The 22,056-nt window shown below is 37.9% G+C and overlaps 1 protein-coding gene across 1 annotated transcript in view; it reads left to right on the top strand.

Moving 5' to 3' along the window:
- The window catches only part of TPH2 (tryptophan hydroxylase 2), a 195,983-nt gene that overhangs the window by 48,658 nt on the left and 125,269 nt on the right, over nucleotides 1–22,056 (top strand). The window contains exons 7-8 of the mRNA XM_063445125.1: nucleotides 1,707–1,842; nucleotides 5,879–6,005. Coding sequence (XP_063301195.1) covers nucleotides 1,707–1,842; nucleotides 5,879–6,005 — 263 coding nt within the window. The remainder of the gene's footprint in view (nucleotides 1–1,706; nucleotides 1,843–5,878; nucleotides 6,006–22,056) is intronic.

Genomic DNA, 22,056 nt, shown 5'->3' with positions numbered 1-22,056 from the left:
GCAGGAATGGGCAGGCACAGTGACAGGATGGACTATTTGGAATTTCGGTTAGGATAAGAATATTAAAACTCTGACCAGTGTGGGAAATGAAGGAATATGGAAAAGTTAGTTGGTGAAGAGATATATAGATAAGAATTTGGGCAGAATGACTGGTGAGCAGGGAATAAGGACTCGCAAAATTGACTACATCGATTGGGAACACGAAATATGGACATGACCATTTTGGCATGGTGGACATGGGGGAGGATAGATAGGTAATAGAATAAAGTTCTGTAAGGGAATGAAGGGACAAAGATAAGATAGCCGATTAGGGTTGAAAATGATCACGGCTATGTTGTAAGTAAGTGAATGAATAAATTTAGTGGGAAGGCGATGAACTCCAAACCTAAATACATTCTAGAAAGCAATACGTTTAAAGTTTGCACGTTGGTTCCATATTGGCACCGATACCATTTAATATTTTATGCTTTGATATGAGCCTCATGTGCCTTCAGGTCCTTCCTGTACTTCAGTCACAGCATGAGGACAGAGATAAGATTCATGCAAGTGTATAGTGACAGCGAATGTTAACATAATGCTATATTTTAGCCGTGTTGGCAGGCACGACGCACTCTGATCAAAGCTGATCACAGATGGTGATTCATATCTGGTCTGCGGCCTGTTTAGCGATTAGCTACAGTGTCAAGTTAAATGTGAAAGAATTTACTAGCATGTCAAAAGCAGGAGAATCAGGACTGTTTAGATGCCTATGTTAGCGATTATGAGTAGAGAATGCCAAAATGCTCCCCTGGTAATATGCTTGCATTCATTGTAAAAATTCTTTCTGACTCAAAACAAACAAAAAATCTTCAAACACAGTGACCACACGTGGGAGCAAGAGAGTAATCTCAACTCTTATTTATCTTGTAACTTTTTAAGTACTAATTGCAATACACACACACACACACACATTGTTTTTTTTTTTATATATATATTTAATGTATGTGCCCACTGCTTGCTGAAAATATTCATTATAATTTTTTTTTCTTGGAAATTGCTAAATGCAGAGTCTGTGGTTTCTCCTCCCTCCACCTGTTGAGTGAAATGACTGTAAATGTAATGCTTACGCCAACACTGGGTGAATTAAAAACAATTGATAAAGTTAGTGTGTATGATTATTTGTATTAAAAAATTATAAAAACTATTATAAGCTATTTATTTAACCAGTTTCTGTTTATCTATAATTAAACAACCATTGTTGATCGGTTCATACTCCAAGTCAGAGAAATGTGGAAATAAAAATGATTCTAAAAGGCTCACATATATACCGGGTTATTCACTATAGTGTGAATTATCAGAAAGGTCAAACTTCGGGCTACAATAACTTGGAAAGCCAGCTTATGTTTTCTATTCAGATGTTTTTGCCTTAAGATTGAAATTCAACGTAAAATCCCTATCAATTCCCGTTTTAGTAAATAATCCGATCTGTATCACCGATCTTGTAGCTATGCATTAAAAGCGCGTTTGTGAAGAATTAACAAAAGGATTACAAATTTTATGCCAAAAATAGCTGTTTTGGGAAATTTTCCAACTCTACAAATTTTCTATCACAACCAATTTATGGCCAAAATATTTCCAATTCGCAGTCAATTCTTCACTGTTGCCATCTTAATAAATGTTTCATAACAGTTTGTTCTAACTTAATTTATGTCTCTTGTTCTGTCTAGAAAGGTCTGGATTCACAGTACGGCCTGTTGCTGGATATCTCTCTCCTAGGGACTTTCTTGCTGGCTTGGCTTACCGCGTATTTCATTGCACCCAATATATTCGCCATGGCTCAGACCCTCTCTATACTCCTGAACCGTGAGTACGCCGTGTTTCTATCATGTAGCACGACTAAACCTTGCTGTGACAATTAACATTCAACAGAGGATGCAACATTTAAATAATAGCACATTCAATTATGCTAACGTTTCCTTGTGCACAATAAGGATAATGAACAACATCTGTCATTTTCTGTCCAAGAAAATCAATAAAGGTTGGGTTCACCTGATTATAGGAAAATACATGTTAGAAATTTCCTTCTCGAGATGCAATTATTTTCTTCTTCCGAAGGCAGAGCTCAGTGTGTTATTGTGTAGGTTCTTTAACACTATTTCTCAAAATCAATATAATTAGAGAGCACTCTCGAACAACCTGCGATAATGGACATGTGTGGACTGCGGCTTTTGTCCTCTGAATGCGTTTTCTCTCAAAGCAGGAAATTATTGGATCAAGCGTTTTTGGGGGACGTTTGTTGTTACCCATTAGTTATGAATTAGAGGAAAGGAAGCCTTGCCAAGCACAATATATACTATTATCTCAGTCAATAGTCAGAAGTCAGTTTCGTAGAAACATATAGATGTGTACACTGAATACAAAAATCTGTAGTTTGTGATTACAGTGTAGAAATCATAAGTATAAAATACGTGCATTATATTGGCTTATTTTTGTTTGGCTGTGTGGATTTGGGCTTGAATATAAATAAGCAAGTACTTAATTCAAGTAATTTGCATTACAAAGGTATGCTTGCTAAAATACTGTGTCAGACCTGTGCCATTCCTCTCTTTCAGATAAAAGAAACATCTATGTAGGAGATGATATATTAGGCATCACTGCCATTATTTAGCTCTATAAATACATCGTGACTGATTCATTCTGAAGTCAATCTGTTTTCATTTTGAATAACGTTCCGTCTGTCATAGTTGTGCTGAAATGTGCATTAACTGAAAATTTTATTGACTGAAAGATTTTTTTGAACCAACCTTGAATATATTTAGTAGCCTTGTTTCGTACAACTATCACACTTGCTACAAAAAAAAAAATCCGCACACACGCGCACACACACACACACACACACACACACTACAGAATAAATTTGGATGAATATATACAACGCATCCAATTTACCTCTTACACAGTAAGGGATATAATTATATTTACTTAGAAGGAACATTTTCGTGGCCGAAATGCTAAGAACACATTAATAGGAAGGCCGTAATGATACGTAAATTGAACAACGTAAATTCCAACACTAACTAGCCTTGTTTTTTAGTCTAAATTATACAAAGCTAATTTAAACTGGGGAGGGAAGCAATTAGTGAGCCAAAGCAGCAACAGGAAAAAAACCAAAGAGTTATTATGGTATATCTTCTAATAATTACAGTTTAGCTTTAATTCTGAATGTATTCCAAATTGCCTTCCTTATGTTGGACTATATTTTACTTGAGAATGTGTTGGGTTTACACAAGTGTTTCATTTTTTTTTTTAATTGCTTTTGAAAATTGAATGGAATGTTTGTATGCTAATAATAAAGAGTTGGGATATGTTTTGTAGGTTTTTACTGCATATTAGGAATAGTGTATTATTTACACTTGTATTTTTTTCAGTGCTACACACAGAGTGCAAAAATGTCTAGAAAACAGAATATCGTTTCTTTTTTAATGTCAGGGATATTTCCCCTTTCTGAATACATTTGAACTTCATTGTACGAAAGGAAGAAAAGAGAATTGCATCTTTTTTTTCTACAAGACCATAATATTCTCATTTCAAATTGCAGACAGCTGCAGTTTAATGTAGCAAATACCAGGTAGGTATCTCATACCGTATTCGCTTCATTTGATCGCAAATCTGATAGACAGCTGGTTCATTTCTGCACTTCTTTGGAACAAAATAAAAGTAATATTGGTACTTATGATTTGTTGAGTTGGAGTTCTATAAAATTTCACCCTAAAAATATCAAACATTCTGTAAACTATATTTATTGTTTAAATATACCTTAAAGGGATAAGGAAGCCCATTTTTTAAAATCATGGATACGTGGATGTAATATGACTTTGATCTATGTCTTTGAGAATGCAGAGTCTGTGTCCTCTTTTTGCTATGTGCCACTCTAGGCTGAAGCTGGTTCATGTTAGGCTCACATAAACAAACGTTCATCGGGACAGAGCAGGTCAAGTTCTTACCTTTCCCATTTTCCATCCAATTCAATCCCTTTACTCTGTCACTGCTTCTTGTCCTACTGATGTCAGAGTGACGATTTTTGTGATTATGGTGCAATGAGTGTTTGGGTACAGTCCCTCGGTTTTTGAGTGATTTGATCTTTCCTGGAACCTAAAGTTCTGCACCTCTACTGCTGTCAAAATAATGTGGACATTTTAGTTCTGCATAGAGTATGACCAGAGAAGGGTCTGGCAGCAAGTGGGCCCAGCAGACAGGCTGTCGCAGACAAACATAAAGATGGCCACCCTAGATATCCCTACCTGGATGACGAGGTGGGGGATTATTATTATTGCCATTTATATAGTGCTAACAGATTCCGTAGCACTTTACAATATTATGAGAGGGGGGATTTAACTATAAATAGGACAATTACAAAAAACTTACGGGAACAATAGGTTGAAGAGGACCCTGCTCAATCGAGCTTACATTCTATAGGAGGTGGGATGTAAAACACATTAGGACAGGAATTTGCAGTCAAATAAGGTGGGCTGCCCTTTAGGAGAGAGCAAGAGACAGGTATGCGAGGTAGAGGTTAGTCTTGGAGGCCATAAGCTTTCCTAAAGAGATGGGTTTTAAGGCACTTCTTAAAAGATGCAAGACTAGGGGAGAGTCTGATGGTGGTAGGCAGGCTGTTCCATAGGATGGGAGCCACCCACGAGAAGTCCTGCAAGCATGAGTTGGCCGTACGAGTGCGGACAATGGACAGGAGGTGGTCACGGGCAGAGCGGATGTTGGTGAGATGGGGCATAAGTTCATAGGAGTTAGGTGGTCGGGGTAGCTTGAGGTAAAGAGGATTGGGTGAGGTAGGTAGGACAAAGTGAAGGGAATTTGGTGAGGTAGGGGCATAAGGAGAGAGGATTTTGGGGTGCACAAGGTGACAGGCAAATGTGGGGGGGCAAGGTGAGAGTTGTTTGGTGATGTCGGGGTGGTCAAAAGGGGAGAGGCACAAGTATGTTTTAATTGCCTTTAGTGGTTACAGTGCTCAGACTGCTTTTTAATGGGAACGTTTTTGTGGAAATGCCCAGAAAACGGATAGTTTCCTTAGTTTTTTGTCCAAACAAAAACTCGATGCACCATACCCATGGCAATAAGCTGCTACATGGTTCACTAGGGAAGTTGGAGCAGTGAGTTTTGACAGTAAAGCCGACTATTTAAAAGTGTTCCTTTAAAATATCACCGGAGAGATTCAATGTTTTGAAAATCCTTTCCTGAACTTAATCAGAAGTGGCAACATTTTACAAGTACGATGGGCCGGAGAATGTCTATGAAAATGAATAGAAGCAATGGTAATGATTTGTGTTAAGGACAGACTTTCTACATAGGCTCAGTGTACTTTGTTATCTGAAAAAGAACAGGAACAAGGTGATGTTATTCCTATGCATTTAAGGTCAATAAAATGTTTGTTTGATTGTTATCTCTGTCCCATATTGCTCTTTGACCCTGAAAATGTTCCTTGAGCAGCTTCTTACTAGGGATTTATTTTATTGCTATTGTGTTCTAAAGTGTAATTTCAATGATAAACATCCTTTAAAGACCAAAAAAAGCATTGACAGTGGTTTTCAAAGAGTGTGCCTCAAGCCGCCATAAGTCTGCCACAAAACACTTTCACTACAGGTAATTGGTTTAATGCAGCTTTTTAAAGAAAAGTTTTTTTTTTAAATAACTAGGTAAAGTGGGTATATATTCAAAAATTTTCTCTCACTGATGGGTACCTTGGTCCAAAAAAGGTTGGAAACCACTGGTCTATGTATTAGCATTTTCTACCAAGGTCCGTATTGTTGAGGTCGGTCAATAATTGAAGAATACACACATGTTTGTCCTTCACCCTTAAACTAACTATATAACTTATTTTTTCTAGGGATACCTGTCATGAATTACTAGGGCATGTCCCTTTACTCGCAGATCCAAAGTTTGCACAGTTTTCACAAGAGATAGGCTTGGCATCTCTTGGAGCCACCGATGAAGATGTACAAAAGTTGGCAACAGTAAGTTGAAAAACAAACAGAATGACATGCCTCAATTATTTTTAATTATATTAGTACAATACCTGTTCTGAATGAAATGACATGCCCGAGTTAAAATATTATCAGTAAATATATTTAAATTTTTTTTTTTTATGAAAATGTATGCAAATTTTCCATTCTCAAATTTTGCTGTCGATCTTATTCAACCTTTGCCCCACCTAGCCTTGTTGTAGTTTATCACAATTTACAAATGTTTCATGTGATGGTACAAGTGACCCATTCTCCCCAGAGACATCAGGAATTTTTAGCTAAGGTAAAACATGAGAGAGAGTAAAAAAAAATACAAAACTTTTTGCAGGTCTATTTAATATATGAGAATTCAATGCAAATTCAAAGTGAATTTAAATTTGAAGCCAATATAGCTGAATTGATATCATAGTTGGCTTAGAGAATTTTTCCAGTTAATCTATGTTGGCCTTAAATTTGAAATTCACTTTGAATTCTGACCTCTTTATGCATTTTTTTTTATTCTATTTTTATTATTATTTGTTTATGGCTATAGTTCGTTCGACTTCATCCCATCATTTTTACTCTATTTGCATTCCATCCTCTGACAAGTGATGTTCCATATTCATGAAAAGTCTTGTGTTCTTCGTTGAAAACCTTTTTTTTTAATGTGGCTTTAGATTTTATATAAAAAAAAGTATAGGATTTAGAGATGCGAAAATAAAATGTTCATCTGTTACACCCATGAAAAACTGATTCATTTTTTCAAAAGGCATTTCTTTGTGACATTTTTATATAGAGATATATGTACAAATTGTACATATAAGGTCATTTAGATTAACAAATAGTAAAATATGTATCCCATCAATATATATTTCAAGTGCAAGTTATTGGATTCAGGGTCTGATTCCTACAATAATACATACAACTCCAAGTATATGAAAATGCCATCAATTTAGCAACATGTTCAGGATTTTGATGAATGACTGATACAGTAAACCCAAGATTTATCCATAGAAACTGCGAGCTATGTATATCTTTTTCAAAATAAAAATGTATATTACCATCAGTTTCCATTACGTATAGATTGAGTTTTCTGAGATTGCTATATATATTTTTTTTGTGATGTTACATGTTGTTTTTCACTTTCAACTGAGATTGATGAGTTAGTCCTTTGACCTTTTATTACGGCTGCAAAAAAACCCCACTAAGCCACGACTTTAAATCCTCTTATTGTGTGCTAAGAAAAAAGTTATGGAAATTGGTGTCTTGCTAGAAAGAATACGGTTAGTCTTTGAGTTCTAGGTATTGGGAATGCCATTTTACTTAAGGGAATCATTAAGCTAGATCTCACGAGGCTTCTGCAATTGACGGCAGTTGAATAAGGGCACTGCTCGTTAATTCCAAGATAGTTTCTAGAACAATGGCTTTTGTTAGAATCATTCTTTTCTAATGGATTCATCGCCCTCTCTTTGCCACAAACTCCAATGTTTTATTGCAAAGATAATTTCAAAGGCACAACTATTGGTACATAGCGGAAGGAGAATATAATGCTTGTCAAACGTTTAATAGCAAGTAAATACAATTTCTCTGCGTTCTTACTCTTGTGGTCTTATTCACTTTTTAAAAAAAGTTTTTAAAGATTTTTATTTCTTGCTAATTCTTCTTAATGCAGAAAAACACAATTAAACATATTGTTGTAGGACTGCATTAATGAAAAAACAATCAGGAAAGAAACTCAGATTATGCCTTATTTCAAACTCTTCTAAACTGTTTTGGAAGAATAAAAAAAAACTGTTTAAATGAACCAAGATCTGCAACAGATTGGAAAACCATAAGCGTGTATATGAGCAACACGTTTTTTTTTAATGTTATATTGATAATAAAGTTTTTTTTATCAATCTGCGCTTGCTAGGCCTGCAGCCAATACAACAGCACGGTTGGAAAGTATTGCAGTATAAAGCGTTGCCGTTTCCTAATCCCAGAGGACTATGTGGTACAATTTTAAAACTGCTCATATACAGCTCTTATAAAGCAATGGTTGTATCTTATCGGGAATGCTTAATTACTGTTTATACTTAGCAGACATAATACAGTCATTTTGTAATATTGAATTAAGTAATATATATTTATTATTTGTATTTGAATGGAAGCACCAAACTGGTGATTACCTAATATCTTGGCTTTTGCAAGTTTATAATTTAGGGGAATCTATCTGCAAAAAGATTCCTGTATGTTTAAAGATTCCATTTGTAATGTTTGTTTCTTATTTAGCATGTTAGAGAAGTGATAACGCCACTGCCTTAGAACTTGAAAACCCAGGTTTGAATCTTGGTTGGAAAGGTAGAGCCAATAATAAAATAATATATCTAAAATGTAACAGTGTATATAAAATAAAATACAAAGGTCCACAGTAAAAAAGTCCAATCAGATTGAGATAAAATACCATTTGTAGGGGAACAACCAAATCTTGATAGAGGTAGACGTCTTACATTGGGTTTAGGGCCATGTACGGCTTGAAATCCAAACATGCATATATATGAAAAACAGTAAAAAAGGATCCAATGGTACATTATATTCCAGAGATTAGTACTGTGCCAATTACAAATAAGTCCTATTTACATTTACCGGAGCTAGAGCCAGCTCTGGTATAAACATCGTAGAGTGGTATTATCCCCACTTCTAGGATATATGGGTAGGTGGAAAATTTAGGTCTCTCAGCGTAGTGTCGTCGAAAGAGCCCAGGGTAATACAAAACAAATAAAAAGAGGAAAAGATAGTGCTCTCTGTAGATATAAAATCCAGGAGTAATAAAAGTATGTTTCCTGGCCAATCCATGTCACCATCACTCTCAGTTGATAGGACAGGAATCCAAACTTCAAATGATGGTATATCCACCTCCCCAGAATAAGCAGTCATTTTTCCTGTCTTCCAGCTGTTAGGCAGCACAACAGTTTTATTTTAAAGTTCACCTGCCATTAGTTTTTCATTATGGCATGCCTGGGGAGTCCACCCTATCTCCCCAAGGAATAACTCAGATACAGCCCAAGCAGTTTAGGACTCCCTGGGTTAAGATTACTATGATAGTTCATAGTAATTGAATATTGGCTTTTGCGGGACTACAACGATTAAATAAAAGATGAGGTGGTAAGAGAGCCTGGTTACCTTAAGTTTATGTTGGGTGTACCAAGATGACCGCCGTGGTCGATTTTGGCTTTGTAAGTAATTATTTTCATCTTTATTGACTTCAGTGACCTCTGGCAGACCTGTTTCATAACTTTTCCATTTAAAAAAAAATTGTGTTTTGGTGCTGTTGTTTAGTGCAATTTGCTAACAACCAGACTTGGTGATTCTATCTAAACAATCCAAAATGGCCGATTGCACATGCTCAGTGCAAACAGGAAGATGCCAAACTGCCTTAATGGGCCAGAGTGAAATTTAAGGAAGTTCACTGAAAAGGTTTGTTAAAGGTCCTTCTGGATGGTTTGTTTGGTGAATTTGCTGCTGCTAATGTTGGTTATAACCCTGATTATTATTAATAGTGTCCTCAAATGCCACTGATGGTTTTAACCATCTCAAATATTATTGATATCCTATTGAAATGGGTTCAAACCCCACTCGTGGTACATGTTCCAATGGGCAAATGTCCGCGTGGGTTCAGACCCCATTCCTGGTACAAAATGCCACCAATAGTTTTAACCATCCTAAATATTAATAATAAAGGTAAGGGAATTACTATAATTCGATATTAAAGGTTTTTAATACGTTTTATTTTGTTGGTATATGTTTGTAATTAGAGAAGATTCCTCAAACTCTATGTCAGAGGTTCATATCCATGAGGGCTCTAACTCATCAGAGGATGAAGAGAGCATGGGTTACCCTTTTAACCTCGACGGTTATGTGGTTGATTCACTAAGTTATCTAATTAGAGACACTCTAATAATCCCAGAGGATTGTGCAGAAGATAAGGACTCAGATATATATACTTTGAGGACCTGCACAGAAGAAGAATTATTTTCCCTATTGTCTGGGGTTCTTACCTGAGGTGGGAGTTTGTAGCGCAGATATGTTGCTCACCCTTGCAGATAGACACAGTCCAAGGTGACCAGATAAGAAGCCACCTGGGCTGTGAATCTGTGCACAGGGGCTGTGCAGGAAAGGTGATTCCAATGCAGTACCGACAAGGACACAAGCAGCAGGATAGCCAAGGGATAGCCAAAGTCAAAGGATGCCAGAGGTCAGGATAAACAAAGACAGAAGCCTCGGTCAATTTGGAGTATAAATTCAAGAGACTGGAACACAGGAACTGAACACAACAACAGGATCAAAGACTTGCTAAAGTTCCCAGGGCAAAATGTGTTTATATACCCAGCTGGTGACTGATCTGAGTCAGGTGAAGCACAGCCATAGACGAAATCCAGTCCCCAGTGCTGCAGACAAGCCAGTAAGTCCAAGGACTAGGAACTGCTGTGGATCAAAGGTAGATAGGACAGCAAAGTACCCAGGTTCAAATCCCCTGTTGGGTACTTATGGGGCGACCACGTCTGGATGTCAAGGTAAGAACTGTGACAGCTATATACTCCACCATAAATGATCTGATAAAATCAGAATGGGGATGTAACGGATCGACGGGCATCCCGACTGGGTACCTCCGTTGAAGGATGCTCCTAGCGCTTCCTGAGGCCTCCAAGCACTGCAGCAGACACCACAACCACCGAACCGGAGAAGCATATGAATGCTCTCAAGCATTTGAATGCTGTAAACAGCTGAACAGGAAAAGCATACAATCAGCTTACACTCCTGGCAATCAGCATACGATCCAATTCCCCCAATAACGAGATGACACTTCGTGTTGATGGCCAAGCAGAACTGACTGTACTGGCACATACAGCCTCTTTTATTCCCAATCCACAAACATAGTACTGCCCACAGGGTTTTACAGAACAACCAATCAATGCGTACAATACACACAGACACTCCCACACAAAATCCTCCCCTCTGCCTGTGATATAATTACTGAACACAATGGGTAATATAATTATCACAGACAGAGAAATACAGTTTTATAAAACATATCACAGGGACCCCAAAACATGCAATAACCCCATATAAAGTATATCCTCAGAACCGGGGGATCTGGGTGAACCACCCAGATCCGTTCAGTAGTTTCGAAGATACAGTTTAATGCAGATTCCGCAGAACATATACAGATTATATAAAAAATAATTACTGTATAATGTGTCCCCCGTTGTATAGTTTAAAACTACTGCACGATGTCTTTGTGCACCAAATACCGGCGAGATGGCACCGTGTAGAAAAGTCACAACAGTGTCTGTGAGTTAAAATGGCCGCCATCCATTGTTCTCACCATGTGCTTCATGCATTGTTCTCACCATTTGCCTCTGATACATGAAATGGTGGCCACCCAGTAACTCCACAGTATGTCCCCAGATGGTTCTTAAAGGGCCAGTAGCAGCATAATACAATACAACATGCCCAAATCCTGTATTTAAAGGGTCAAATCTCCCAGGGGCCATAGTCAGCAGGCAGGAGGCAGGCAAACAGGCTTCTCCAATGCCCAGTGGCGAGGTTGGTTCCGCCACAGGGGATAACCCCCAGCCCCTCCCACCCACCCTGAGACATGTTTTGCAACCCAAGGGAAAGTCAATATACTGTATTATTCCCATTACAATTATCAAACACATAATTCTTGAAAATGCTCCCACTAAAAAAAGAATATCATGAATTCAACGTTACCTTCAAATCATTTTCTTGGGTGCCATTGATTCTACTATTTAAAAAACACAACACTGAAAGTGGATGCGACTGTAATCAAAGTGACAAGTGATTTTTGGGGAACACCGGATATAGATCTGATGGTGAACTACAGAAACAAACAAGTTCCCCATTTTCTCTATTTCATAAGATTTGACCCAAGAGCAAAGGTCAAGATGCCCTAACACAGAGATGTAAATTTTGGCTGTGATATGTATTTCTTCTCCTTCCATTAATCCTCATAACTTTCAAAAAGACCTGGAAGGACAATGTAGAGGTGATAGCAATTATTCCTCATTGGCCAAGGAGGCCTCAGTTTCCACTGCTGTTAAGTCTGTCACAAGGCGTTTCTTGGGAACTGCCAATCAAGAGGAACCTATTATCACAGGGTCCAATTCTCCACAAAGATCCTGCAAGACTCCATTTGAAGGCCTAGAGATTGAGAAGAACTTTCTGAAAGCTAGAGGCTTATCAGATTATGTAGTGGAGACTATTCTCAAAGCTAGCAGTCACACTATGTCAAAAGTATACAATGGAATTCTAGAAATCTTATGTTGATCTTCGAATAGTTTCTGAAACTTTCAATCTTCCTTATTTGTTTGAAGTTTTACAAAATGTTGTGAATGAAGGTTTGAGCCTTAGTTCTCTTAAAGTAAAATTATCCTATGATTAAACGTTTTAACAAAGGAGTTTTAACAAAGGAGCAATGAAAATTAGACCATCTGTTTAAAAACTTCATCCCAACATGGGACTTGCCTACAGTTTTGCATAGTCTGACAGGCACACCCTTTGAGTCTATGGATTCTTCATCTTTAGGGATCTTAACACTGAAATTTGTTTTCCTTGTTGCCATCACCTAAGCCAGAAGAGCTTCAGAATTACAAGCTCTTTCATCTTATCATAAGGCGGTTCTAAGGTTGGTTCCGATATTCATTCAAAAGGTTCCTTTCCTAATTTCACCTAAACCAGAAGATTATCCTACCTTCTTTTTTGGAAAGCCCTTCTTCTTCTGAAGAATCCTTTTGGCATACTTTGGATGTGGTTACGTTTTTACGCATTTACCTTGATCGTACTAAAGAATTTAGTGAGTCAAATAGCCTTTTTTTGTACTTGTTTGGTTACCATAAATGTATATCTGCCTCTGTTTCTACTATCAGGAGATGGATTACTTCTGCAATTCAGGGTCACTGACCATCCAGTGCCGGAAGGTGTTAAAGCTCTCTCGACCTCGGGCTGTCTCGGCCTATTTGGCAGATACTTCTACAGAAGACAAAAGAACAATTGTAACGAGCGCTTATTTGTACTAATAATTTCAATAAATCAATATAATAGAAATTCAAATATAGCTGCTATACATTCAAGTGTACCCTTACAATAACACCGTAACAGAAAATGCAAACAGAAAAGAATGTAGCGCTTATCAGTATAGATGAAACTAATAAATCACCTTTTTATCGATTTTGATCGAAGTTTTCTCTTTTAAAGAAATGTAAAATATGTTGATATCTATAAAAGATATATGTACAGTGCCCAAAATGTATGAAAGAAATCCCAAATGGGTACTTACAAAATTAGAGTCATTAAGTAATGACTCAATTTCCGAACGATATGAAGACTAAGGGCTGCACTCCCTTCTTTGGTAGTATAAGAAGCTGGGAACCAGGATGCAAAATTTAAAATAAAAAATAATGCATTTATTCACATCAATAAAATTTCACAAATAAAATTGCAACAATGTGCCAAATCCGGAACGCGTTTCGCCACTACTCCTGTGGCTTCATCAACCGGGTAAATTCGTTACATGTCTCCAGAAGACATGTCTACAGAAGAAGTTTGTAGGGCTGTAGCCTGGTCATCTTTCAACACTTTTGTGAGGCACTATCGCCTAGATGTTTCAGGCTCCTGTGCCTCTTCATTTTGGAGAAATGTCCTACTTCCACAACTAATGTTTGATTAAATTTGATATAGCATTGATATGGTATAATAGTTTTTTTTATCACCCACACTTTACTTTTTCTTGGGAAGTCCCACAGGTTTGCCAGGAAAACAGAAATATCCATGTTCCCTTTTTTCTGGACTGACTTGGTTACAAGACTGCTTATTCAGGGGAGGTGGACTCCTTATATACCATCCTTTGAAATTTAGATTCCTGTCCTATCAGCTACGAGGGAGGAGCTAACCCACAGGTGATGCTGACATGGATATTGGCCAGGAAAAGAAAAATTACGGTAAGTATTGTAACACTTTTCTGTTATATAGTACTCACATTTGGTCAAGCAGTCTCACTGCTCGATGTATAGGGCATAGGTGGTATGAGTTCCTAGAGTCGGTAATCAGGATGCCAGGAAGTTGATTGTAATAAATAAAGGAAGTATGGCACAAATGTTGTATAAAATAGCCAATGTTCCTTTATTAGTATAAAATAAATAAAAAATTCTTCTACAACACGTTTCACCTTTCAAGGCTTTATCAAGTAGAGATAGATAGTAAGCCTGGCAGACAGGGTTTTTTTTTATAGGGATTAACAATAACGTCATCAAAGAGAGACATTACAGATAAATTCTCTATATAAAAAAAACACCTTTCTTATGTGTAGATAACATGCATTCATATTAAGTGTATATATACACTGTTACATTTTATTATTGGCGCTACCTTTCTCCCATTCTCTTTTTCTATTTCCATAACTGTTTAGGGTTTGTGAGAGAACCATATTCCTTTTGGTGTGCTGCCTTTACAACATTTTTCTTTGTAGTTTTTTTTAGCGCTGATGCTTTGTTTTGCTATACCTGGTGAGATATTGTCGGAGATCCTCATAGATTGTAAACTCACTTGAGAAGGGCCCTTTTCACTTGTCAAATATCTTCTTTCTATATTTGCACTATATAAATAATAATGCACTGTTAGATCAAGAGCCAGAACTTGAGATTGCTCCTTAAAGCCCAGAACTATTGGCCGGTAGTGTTTTGTATTATGTTCAAATGTCCCCTAAGCTATTTATAAGTGACCAGTAAGAGAGAGGGTAATAGTGTACACAAAGGCTTTGTACAGAATGTTAGAACCCACATATAATCCAGTCTTTTTGCATGGTCTCTGAGCCCCTGATGGATGACAAAGGCACGGTAGATCTTTAAGAATTTTCAGTTTTAAGAAGTTGTAGTTCATAAACATGACCAATTATAATAATATAAACAAATGCAACTCCCAAATATTAGTATATTCCAGTCTCCTTTATACTGGCTAAAAGTATGTGGATGGCTCTTCTAATTAGTGGGTTCAGATAGTGCAGGTCCACCCATTGCTAACAAATGTATAAAATCACGCATAGCGTCCTGCAATCTCCACAGACATTCAGCCCGTATTGCAGAGCTCATAGACTTTCAATATGACACATTTATATATGCCACTTTAATAAGAAGTTAGTTTATCAAACTTGTACCAAACTTGTGCCTGCTCCGTGTTATGTGCTGATTAGAGCAACAACTGCTCAGCCATGAAGTATCAGGCCAATCAAACTGACAGAATAAAATAGTTGAGGTTTGGGAGCTGTGGGCTTTGCAGGCGACCCTTAGGGCAGCCAGGTGACTTGGGGGAAAGGCCGTCCCCGGTTCCCGCCTCTGCGTCAACCTTCTTTACACCTTATCTCTCTTTCTCATCTTCTTTTCTTTCTTTTCTGTCTTTTTTCCCCTTTCAAGTCCTGAGAGGGTTCTCTACCAATCAGGAGACAATTATTGGGGAGTGGGTGCATATACTGTATTCATGGATTGTTATTGTGACAGTGAGGTATGGCGTGGAGGGCCTCATTGAACTGTAAAAGCGAATCATTTTTCTGGCCATGTTCAAAAATATGCAATGGATCTATTCCCTAACTATGATGTATCAAGGTTGATTGGTGGCCTTTACTGCTCCAACCTACTGTCTCCATGAGCTGTATCTCTCAAAATGTCTTAATGTGTTGACATTATAGCGTTTTTTTATTTTATTGACACTCTTAATTGTCTTATAAATCCACTGTTATTGCACCTACTTCCGCAAGCATAAAAAAAAGAATGAGAAAAATAAATAAGATAGTTGAGTGGTATAGAACTCTATGTGTTAGAGTTGCTCCACCTCAAAAGTTTTTACACAGACTACAGAGTTGTAAACCAAGTCTACAAGCATATAAAGCTTCACAAAACATGGTCGTATGGCTGAGCAGTTGCACAGAAGCCCGAAAGTCTCTTGTCCTATTTTAGCATTGCCATGTGCCCATGGAAAATGTGAAAGCCATGAAGAATGCGGTGAGATTGAGATATTGAGCAAGAACATGACTTGCATGCTCACAGCCCTGACCTTAACTCTGCTGCACACCCTTGGAAAAAAAATGGAAATGCTCTTCGCGATTCAGGCCTAATAACCCAGGATCAACGACTGACCTCCTAAATGCACTTGTGACTGACTGAAAGCAATTTACCACAGCTGTTTTTTGCATCTTGCTAAAAGTCTTCATCGCAGTTTCGGGGCTGTTATGGTTATAAAGGAGGATATTGTGTACATTAGTTCCCAGATTTTAAAATGCGATGTTCGATGAGGATGTGTCTTTCCACCATATTAAGCTTGGATTCACAGTTAAAAGGATAGTTTACAGCTGTGTCTGAGAGCAATGGGAGTTGCAGCTGAAAAGCCCTGTCTTTTTTTTTCTTGCTATATCAATAATAGTTCATGTTTTCTATCTAGATACTAAAGGTGCTGAGCAATTAAGTACTGTCCTTTATCATTGTATAATATTTTCCTTATTTTATCCGATCATCTGTCCTGCCCTCTGTGCAATTCTAAACTCAATATTTCTATTCATTTTTATTATTCTGTTGGAATGTTTTTTTTCTCTAATCAATGGCCAAAAAAATACCCCTTTTTGCATTCAGCTCTTATAAAGGTCCTTAAATTCTTTGAAAACCAATCACTGTATAATTGAATTCATACTAAGGGCACCTTCCTGTGAAGCAATGCTACTTTGTATCCTGTAATTGATATACACATCTTTGACGGATTGAGACACTTCAAGAAAGGACAATGGTTAGAAGCAAATTGATTTATTAATTCTTCCATAATTTCTTGCAGTCGCATGACCTCTATAAGTACAGCACCTGCTTTCTCTACACACAGTTTGATTGCTTATTCGGTTCTTATAAAAATGGCCATTTTTTTTTTTTGCTGTATCCATGACATTTCTCTGGTAATACAACTGATGCCCAAAGGTCTCTAACTGAGCTTATTTATAATCTTGCTTGCAGATGTTTAACCCCAGACTTGCAGTCTGATTGCTTTTTATCCGTGTGTTACTTGCGCTGCAGTTTTTTTTTCTTCCATACATTATATGTGTGAAATCAATATTCCCATGAAAAGCCGTGGAACATGAAAAAAAACCAAACATTCCTGGTCTTCCAAATCCTTGCTTGATTTCTCTTTAATCCTGCATCATAGTAACTTTTTAAAATTTAATTACATTGATTTTCATACTTTTTAAAAAAAAATAATTCTGTTTTATTTTCTTATTTCCCCATGGGTTTATTGCTTATGTTTCCCATTGCCAAAGTCAATACCAAAACTAGGTTATGTATCTCATGCTGGATCAAATGTAATTAATGAATTGGGATCTTTTTAGTTGCATGGAAATACTCTATTTATCTTTCAAACGATTCTTACGTTTTTCTATTTTTCCTATTGTGTGGGCCATTATTCCCTAGTCATATTATATCTGAGCTAGGTCTTTCTAAAGCACGTTAAGGGAACAGTGCACACATTCAAATTATTTTCCATTTTATAGGGATACTTTGTATTAATATGGGGATTTGGTTACACCATTTAACCATAATGTGTGCAAGCACACCACTTCTTCAAAATGATCTTCTCAGATTTAAAGGGACGTGAATAACTGAACAATAATGTTTTTAAACCAGCAAGCAAAAACTTTAAACAAATATACAAACCAAAATAGAGCAATAAAAAAAACTAATTTAAAAAAAATGAGAAGTATGTAATAAACATTTATAAACTTACTATAAACTTGGCCAGATTGCATTGTTGAACACCCCTCTCAGCTAGGGGGGTTTCTTTAGCCCCCACCCCCTGCTCTTACCCACCCATTTCAGTTTCAGACAAATCCCACCAGTGACAGAAACAGGAGAGAGAAATTGGAGCCCGAACTGCATTAATTACCCTGAACCAAACTCCCTCTCTTCTCCCCTGTCAGGTTGTTGCAAGGTGTAGAAAACTTCTGACTGCAGATATATAAATCTGCCAGGCATCCTTAATGCACTTTTACAGTATTCCTAGGGATACAACACTGATTGGTGCAAAAAAAAAAAAGAAAAAGAAAGAATAAGCAGAGAAAGGCTTCAGCTAAAGCTTTTGAATAAGACTGTTGTCTCAAAGTGATGCCTGTCCGTTTAAGATCCTGCAGTCAATTCCAAATGGTAAAGGGGCACCTGGAGTTAGGGTAAAGTTGCTCAAACCAAAAAATTGTGGAGGCATAGAAAATAAATATGAAGATTAAGTCACACCATATCATCATACTGTGTTTTAAGACCACCAGTGCTTTCAAAGCACCCCAATAATGATTTTGTTAATGATAGCTGATTATTAAATGTATATCTTTCAATTGTTTTTTTATGGATGTTTTATTTCCAATTATATACTAATGTAATTTTTTAAAACTAGTGTTCATATTAGCAACTTGACTTAGCACTCAGATGTTAGTTTAAAGATCTGTTATATTTTCTATAAAAGATTGTGAGCTTGGATCTGAATGCAGCTCATTTTAGTCTGTTTAGATATATTCCCAGCACAAGTGAGTGTACACTAAAATGTCTCTACTACTTGCAGCTATATTGCCACCGGACCTGTAGGAAAATAACAAACAAAAACAAAAGAATAAAAAATGTGATGAGAAATCAGAATAAATAACAATGTTAGTGTCATGGTGTCATGCCTTAACTATGGTATCCTCTTACTTCCTGGTTCCACGGAGCCTAGCCACACCCCTTTATGACACGGTCTGCCTATTTAATCTGACTGCACCAGCTGATCTAGGCTGGATTATTGAACTACGTTCCGTACTCACGAACCGGCTACAACTTCGTTGTGAAAACCTCTGTTACCAGACCGGACTGAAAGACTCTGCAAGTTCCCTTCACCTCTCCTCATCCACAACTAAAAGCTTAACACTCTCCATCCAGGATAAACGCCTCTGAGGAGATCTCGGGAACCAGTGTTCTATGTGCCGGAAGCTAAGTAAAACCAATGTGATAAGCGGTGCATCTAAAAGCTGTTATTACCTGTCTCCAAAGTCCTTCGATAAAACCAACCCCGTTACAGCTAACTTCAACTCATACTGCATATCAGTTATCTGCATCAGTCTTGCTTCTGTTAAAGTTATGGAACAGCTATTGTAACTACTTATCACCTAAACCGTTAATTCTACTAAGAGACTTTATTTGATTCAGTATCTGCAATTTACTATCGTTTACTCCTTAAAGCTACAGTGCCTATAATTGTGGACTTCAGTTATCGTTTACTCCTTAAAGCTACAGTGCCTATAATTGTGGACTTCAGCTATCGTTTACTACTTAAAGCTACAGTGCCTATAATTGTGGACTTCAGTTATCGTTTACTACTTAAAGCTACAGTGCCTATAATTGTGGACTTTAGTTATCGTTTATTACTTAAAGCTACAGTACCTGTAAATTGGAATTAAAGTCAATACCTTTTACTTTTTATAATAAATATTCAACCTATAAGAAATCTGCAGTTGTGTTCCTTCATATCAAATGTTTAGACGTGACACATGGTAGTGCTTGCGAAACCATTACAGGCAAGTGTTAGGATGGGGTGACCCTTACACACAGAATAGGGAAACAGCTGGTAGAATGTAAGAGAAAGAGAGAGTTTACCTATAGGCTGTATGGCCTTTGAGTCAGAAGGAGTAGAGCATGCAGTATTCAGCCAGACATGAGAGGCACGGGACAACAAACATCGAGGCGGCCTCGTGGCTCCCACTGGAGCATGCGAGTGTTGTGTGGCAGCCGGAGTTGTGACAGCAAGTCTCAAGTGATATTTTCCTAAATTGTGTTTTAGAACCCAATCCATCAGAGAACACTAAACAATTATTATTTTTTAAGTTAACAGGGGCAGCTATGAAGCTGATCCCTACTGCAGATTATATATTTGCAATGTGTGTTAACAACAACAATAACAACAAAAATAATTTTGTGTCATCATTTGAGACACCAGATGATGGGCCACTTTATCTATTACCCAAACTAACTGCCTCCGTAGACTGACTCTCAGAAAGCTTGCTCGTTCTAGTTCTCAGGTTTGGTTCCAGTTAGATTGGCACCTCTATTTTTCTAAGCTTACCTCCTGTAAGCTGATAAGGCACCTGAGTGAGTGAAGCAGTCTTTCGAGCAGTACCTCCACTTTTTTCTTTATCTCTAAACACCAAAATAACTCATCTGATCTGTTGTGTTGACTGTTGACATATGCCTCTGAATAAGGCAAGTTCTCGACACAGCCTGTTTGTGCCAAGAACAGCTTCTGCTGTTGTATGTCCACCGTCCTTCTTTATATAGAACATCCATCTCTAATCATCTGACCAGAGCACATGCTAAATTTCAGATTTGCTATAAAAATAAATGTGCCAGCTATCTTCGGCAACAGTAAATTGTGTAAATCTGGAGCCTGCAGAAGGGTGTTCCTGGCACAGGGAAGGTGGCAGATGTCTTTCCTCTGATACCCACTTCAACCTTTTGGGCCTTGTTCTATATTAATCCTCGACCCTACACCATAGCCATTTGACATATATGCAGGAAAAAAAGTGGCTGTGGAAATGTTAATGCATGCATATACTACTTGTATATATTGACACAGTATCTGCACGCATGCATACACTAACTGCATATATTCACACCAGAATCTAGCACCCCACCATCCTAAACCTTCTTTGTCATTACTGGATGTTCATATTATTTAATCTAGCAGTACTTCACGGAATTGATCTTGGAATGATAAATGGCAGAATATGCTCTGCTAAGAATAAATGCTCGTACCATAAAGTTACTGTGACAAAACCATCCGGTTGTCTGTTATATTGGATTCGTCTGTTTGGCCGTCCGTGCATATAATGACTGTTTCCCATAGCCCAACCGTACGAATGACTATTTTGACCGAACAAAGCTGCCGAACGGATGGCCACCCAGAATAAGAAGTGTGCTGCTGGTTAACCTCTTGATCCCAATTAGAACGTTGTGGTTAACCGCAGACACTTCTCAATTAGACCGACTTCAGGGTGGCCGTCGTTCGTATGTCGACCACGAGGCAGCGGCCATTTTAAAATGCACGAAAGCCCAGCGGTGTTCGGCACGGATTTCATGGAACTAAAAACGGAAACTCGTGCTGCCGAACACCGCTGAACCAACGGGTCGCTTAGCTGTCTCGACGAGCCCGTACGAACACCGGCTGTTCGGTAGTTTTGCTGCATACGAAAGTACTGAACCCAGGTAGCCTTCCCATGGAGTCAATCGCATACTGAAGGACTGTACGAACTTTGACTCCATGGCGATTGGACTATACGCATAGGATCTGAGCGCTATTCGTCAATAATATGCCCTCAGATCCCGGCTATCTGGGGATATGTGATACGAATGTAGAATATTCGGTTATTATATATTAAGTTATATATTTTTATGTACTTTCTGTGTTTATGTTTAAAATGGCGATGTGCCTTTGTCCTGGAGATAATTGCATTACTTCCCAATTATCTCCAGGGCAGAGGGGAGGGAAACATAATGCATTATGGGAGAAGTCTGTCTGAACTGTAATTTGTCCTACTGTAATTAGAGTCTTCCATTTGGTCCCCTAGAGGAGTGTCCACCAAGTGGAAGACCTGCATAAATACGGACGGGTAGCCCACAGTAAAACCAGATCTTGTTTGACCCTCAATACGGAGCTTCTGTCTCGTTTGTGGGGAAGGGGAATTACTATTGGAACGGCACTTTCGTTATTTTTAGCTGTGGATGGAGTTCGACTGGATTGCTGATCGGGAGTTGCCGTGTTTGTATGCTCCGTTCAGGAGTATGCTCCGTTTGACGGTCGGCTGGATTAAACATTGCGTTTCTGGATAAAAGGGATTATCTACTAAACGGCGGCTTTACCTACCTGGCGGTGAGTGTCGTAACAGTTACCCTAGGGGAGACTAACCCTTTGATACACTACCCAGATGAATATCAAACTAGACATGCAATCCTATTTCTAT

Source organism: Pelobates fuscus, chromosome 3 (assembly GCF_036172605.1).
Source record: "Pelobates fuscus isolate aPelFus1 chromosome 3, aPelFus1.pri, whole genome shotgun sequence".
Lineage (NCBI taxonomy): Eukaryota > Metazoa > Chordata > Amphibia > Anura > Pelobatidae > Pelobates > Pelobates fuscus.
Note: the sequence above shows the minus strand (reverse complement) of the source record. Positions and strands in the feature narration are given on the sequence as shown.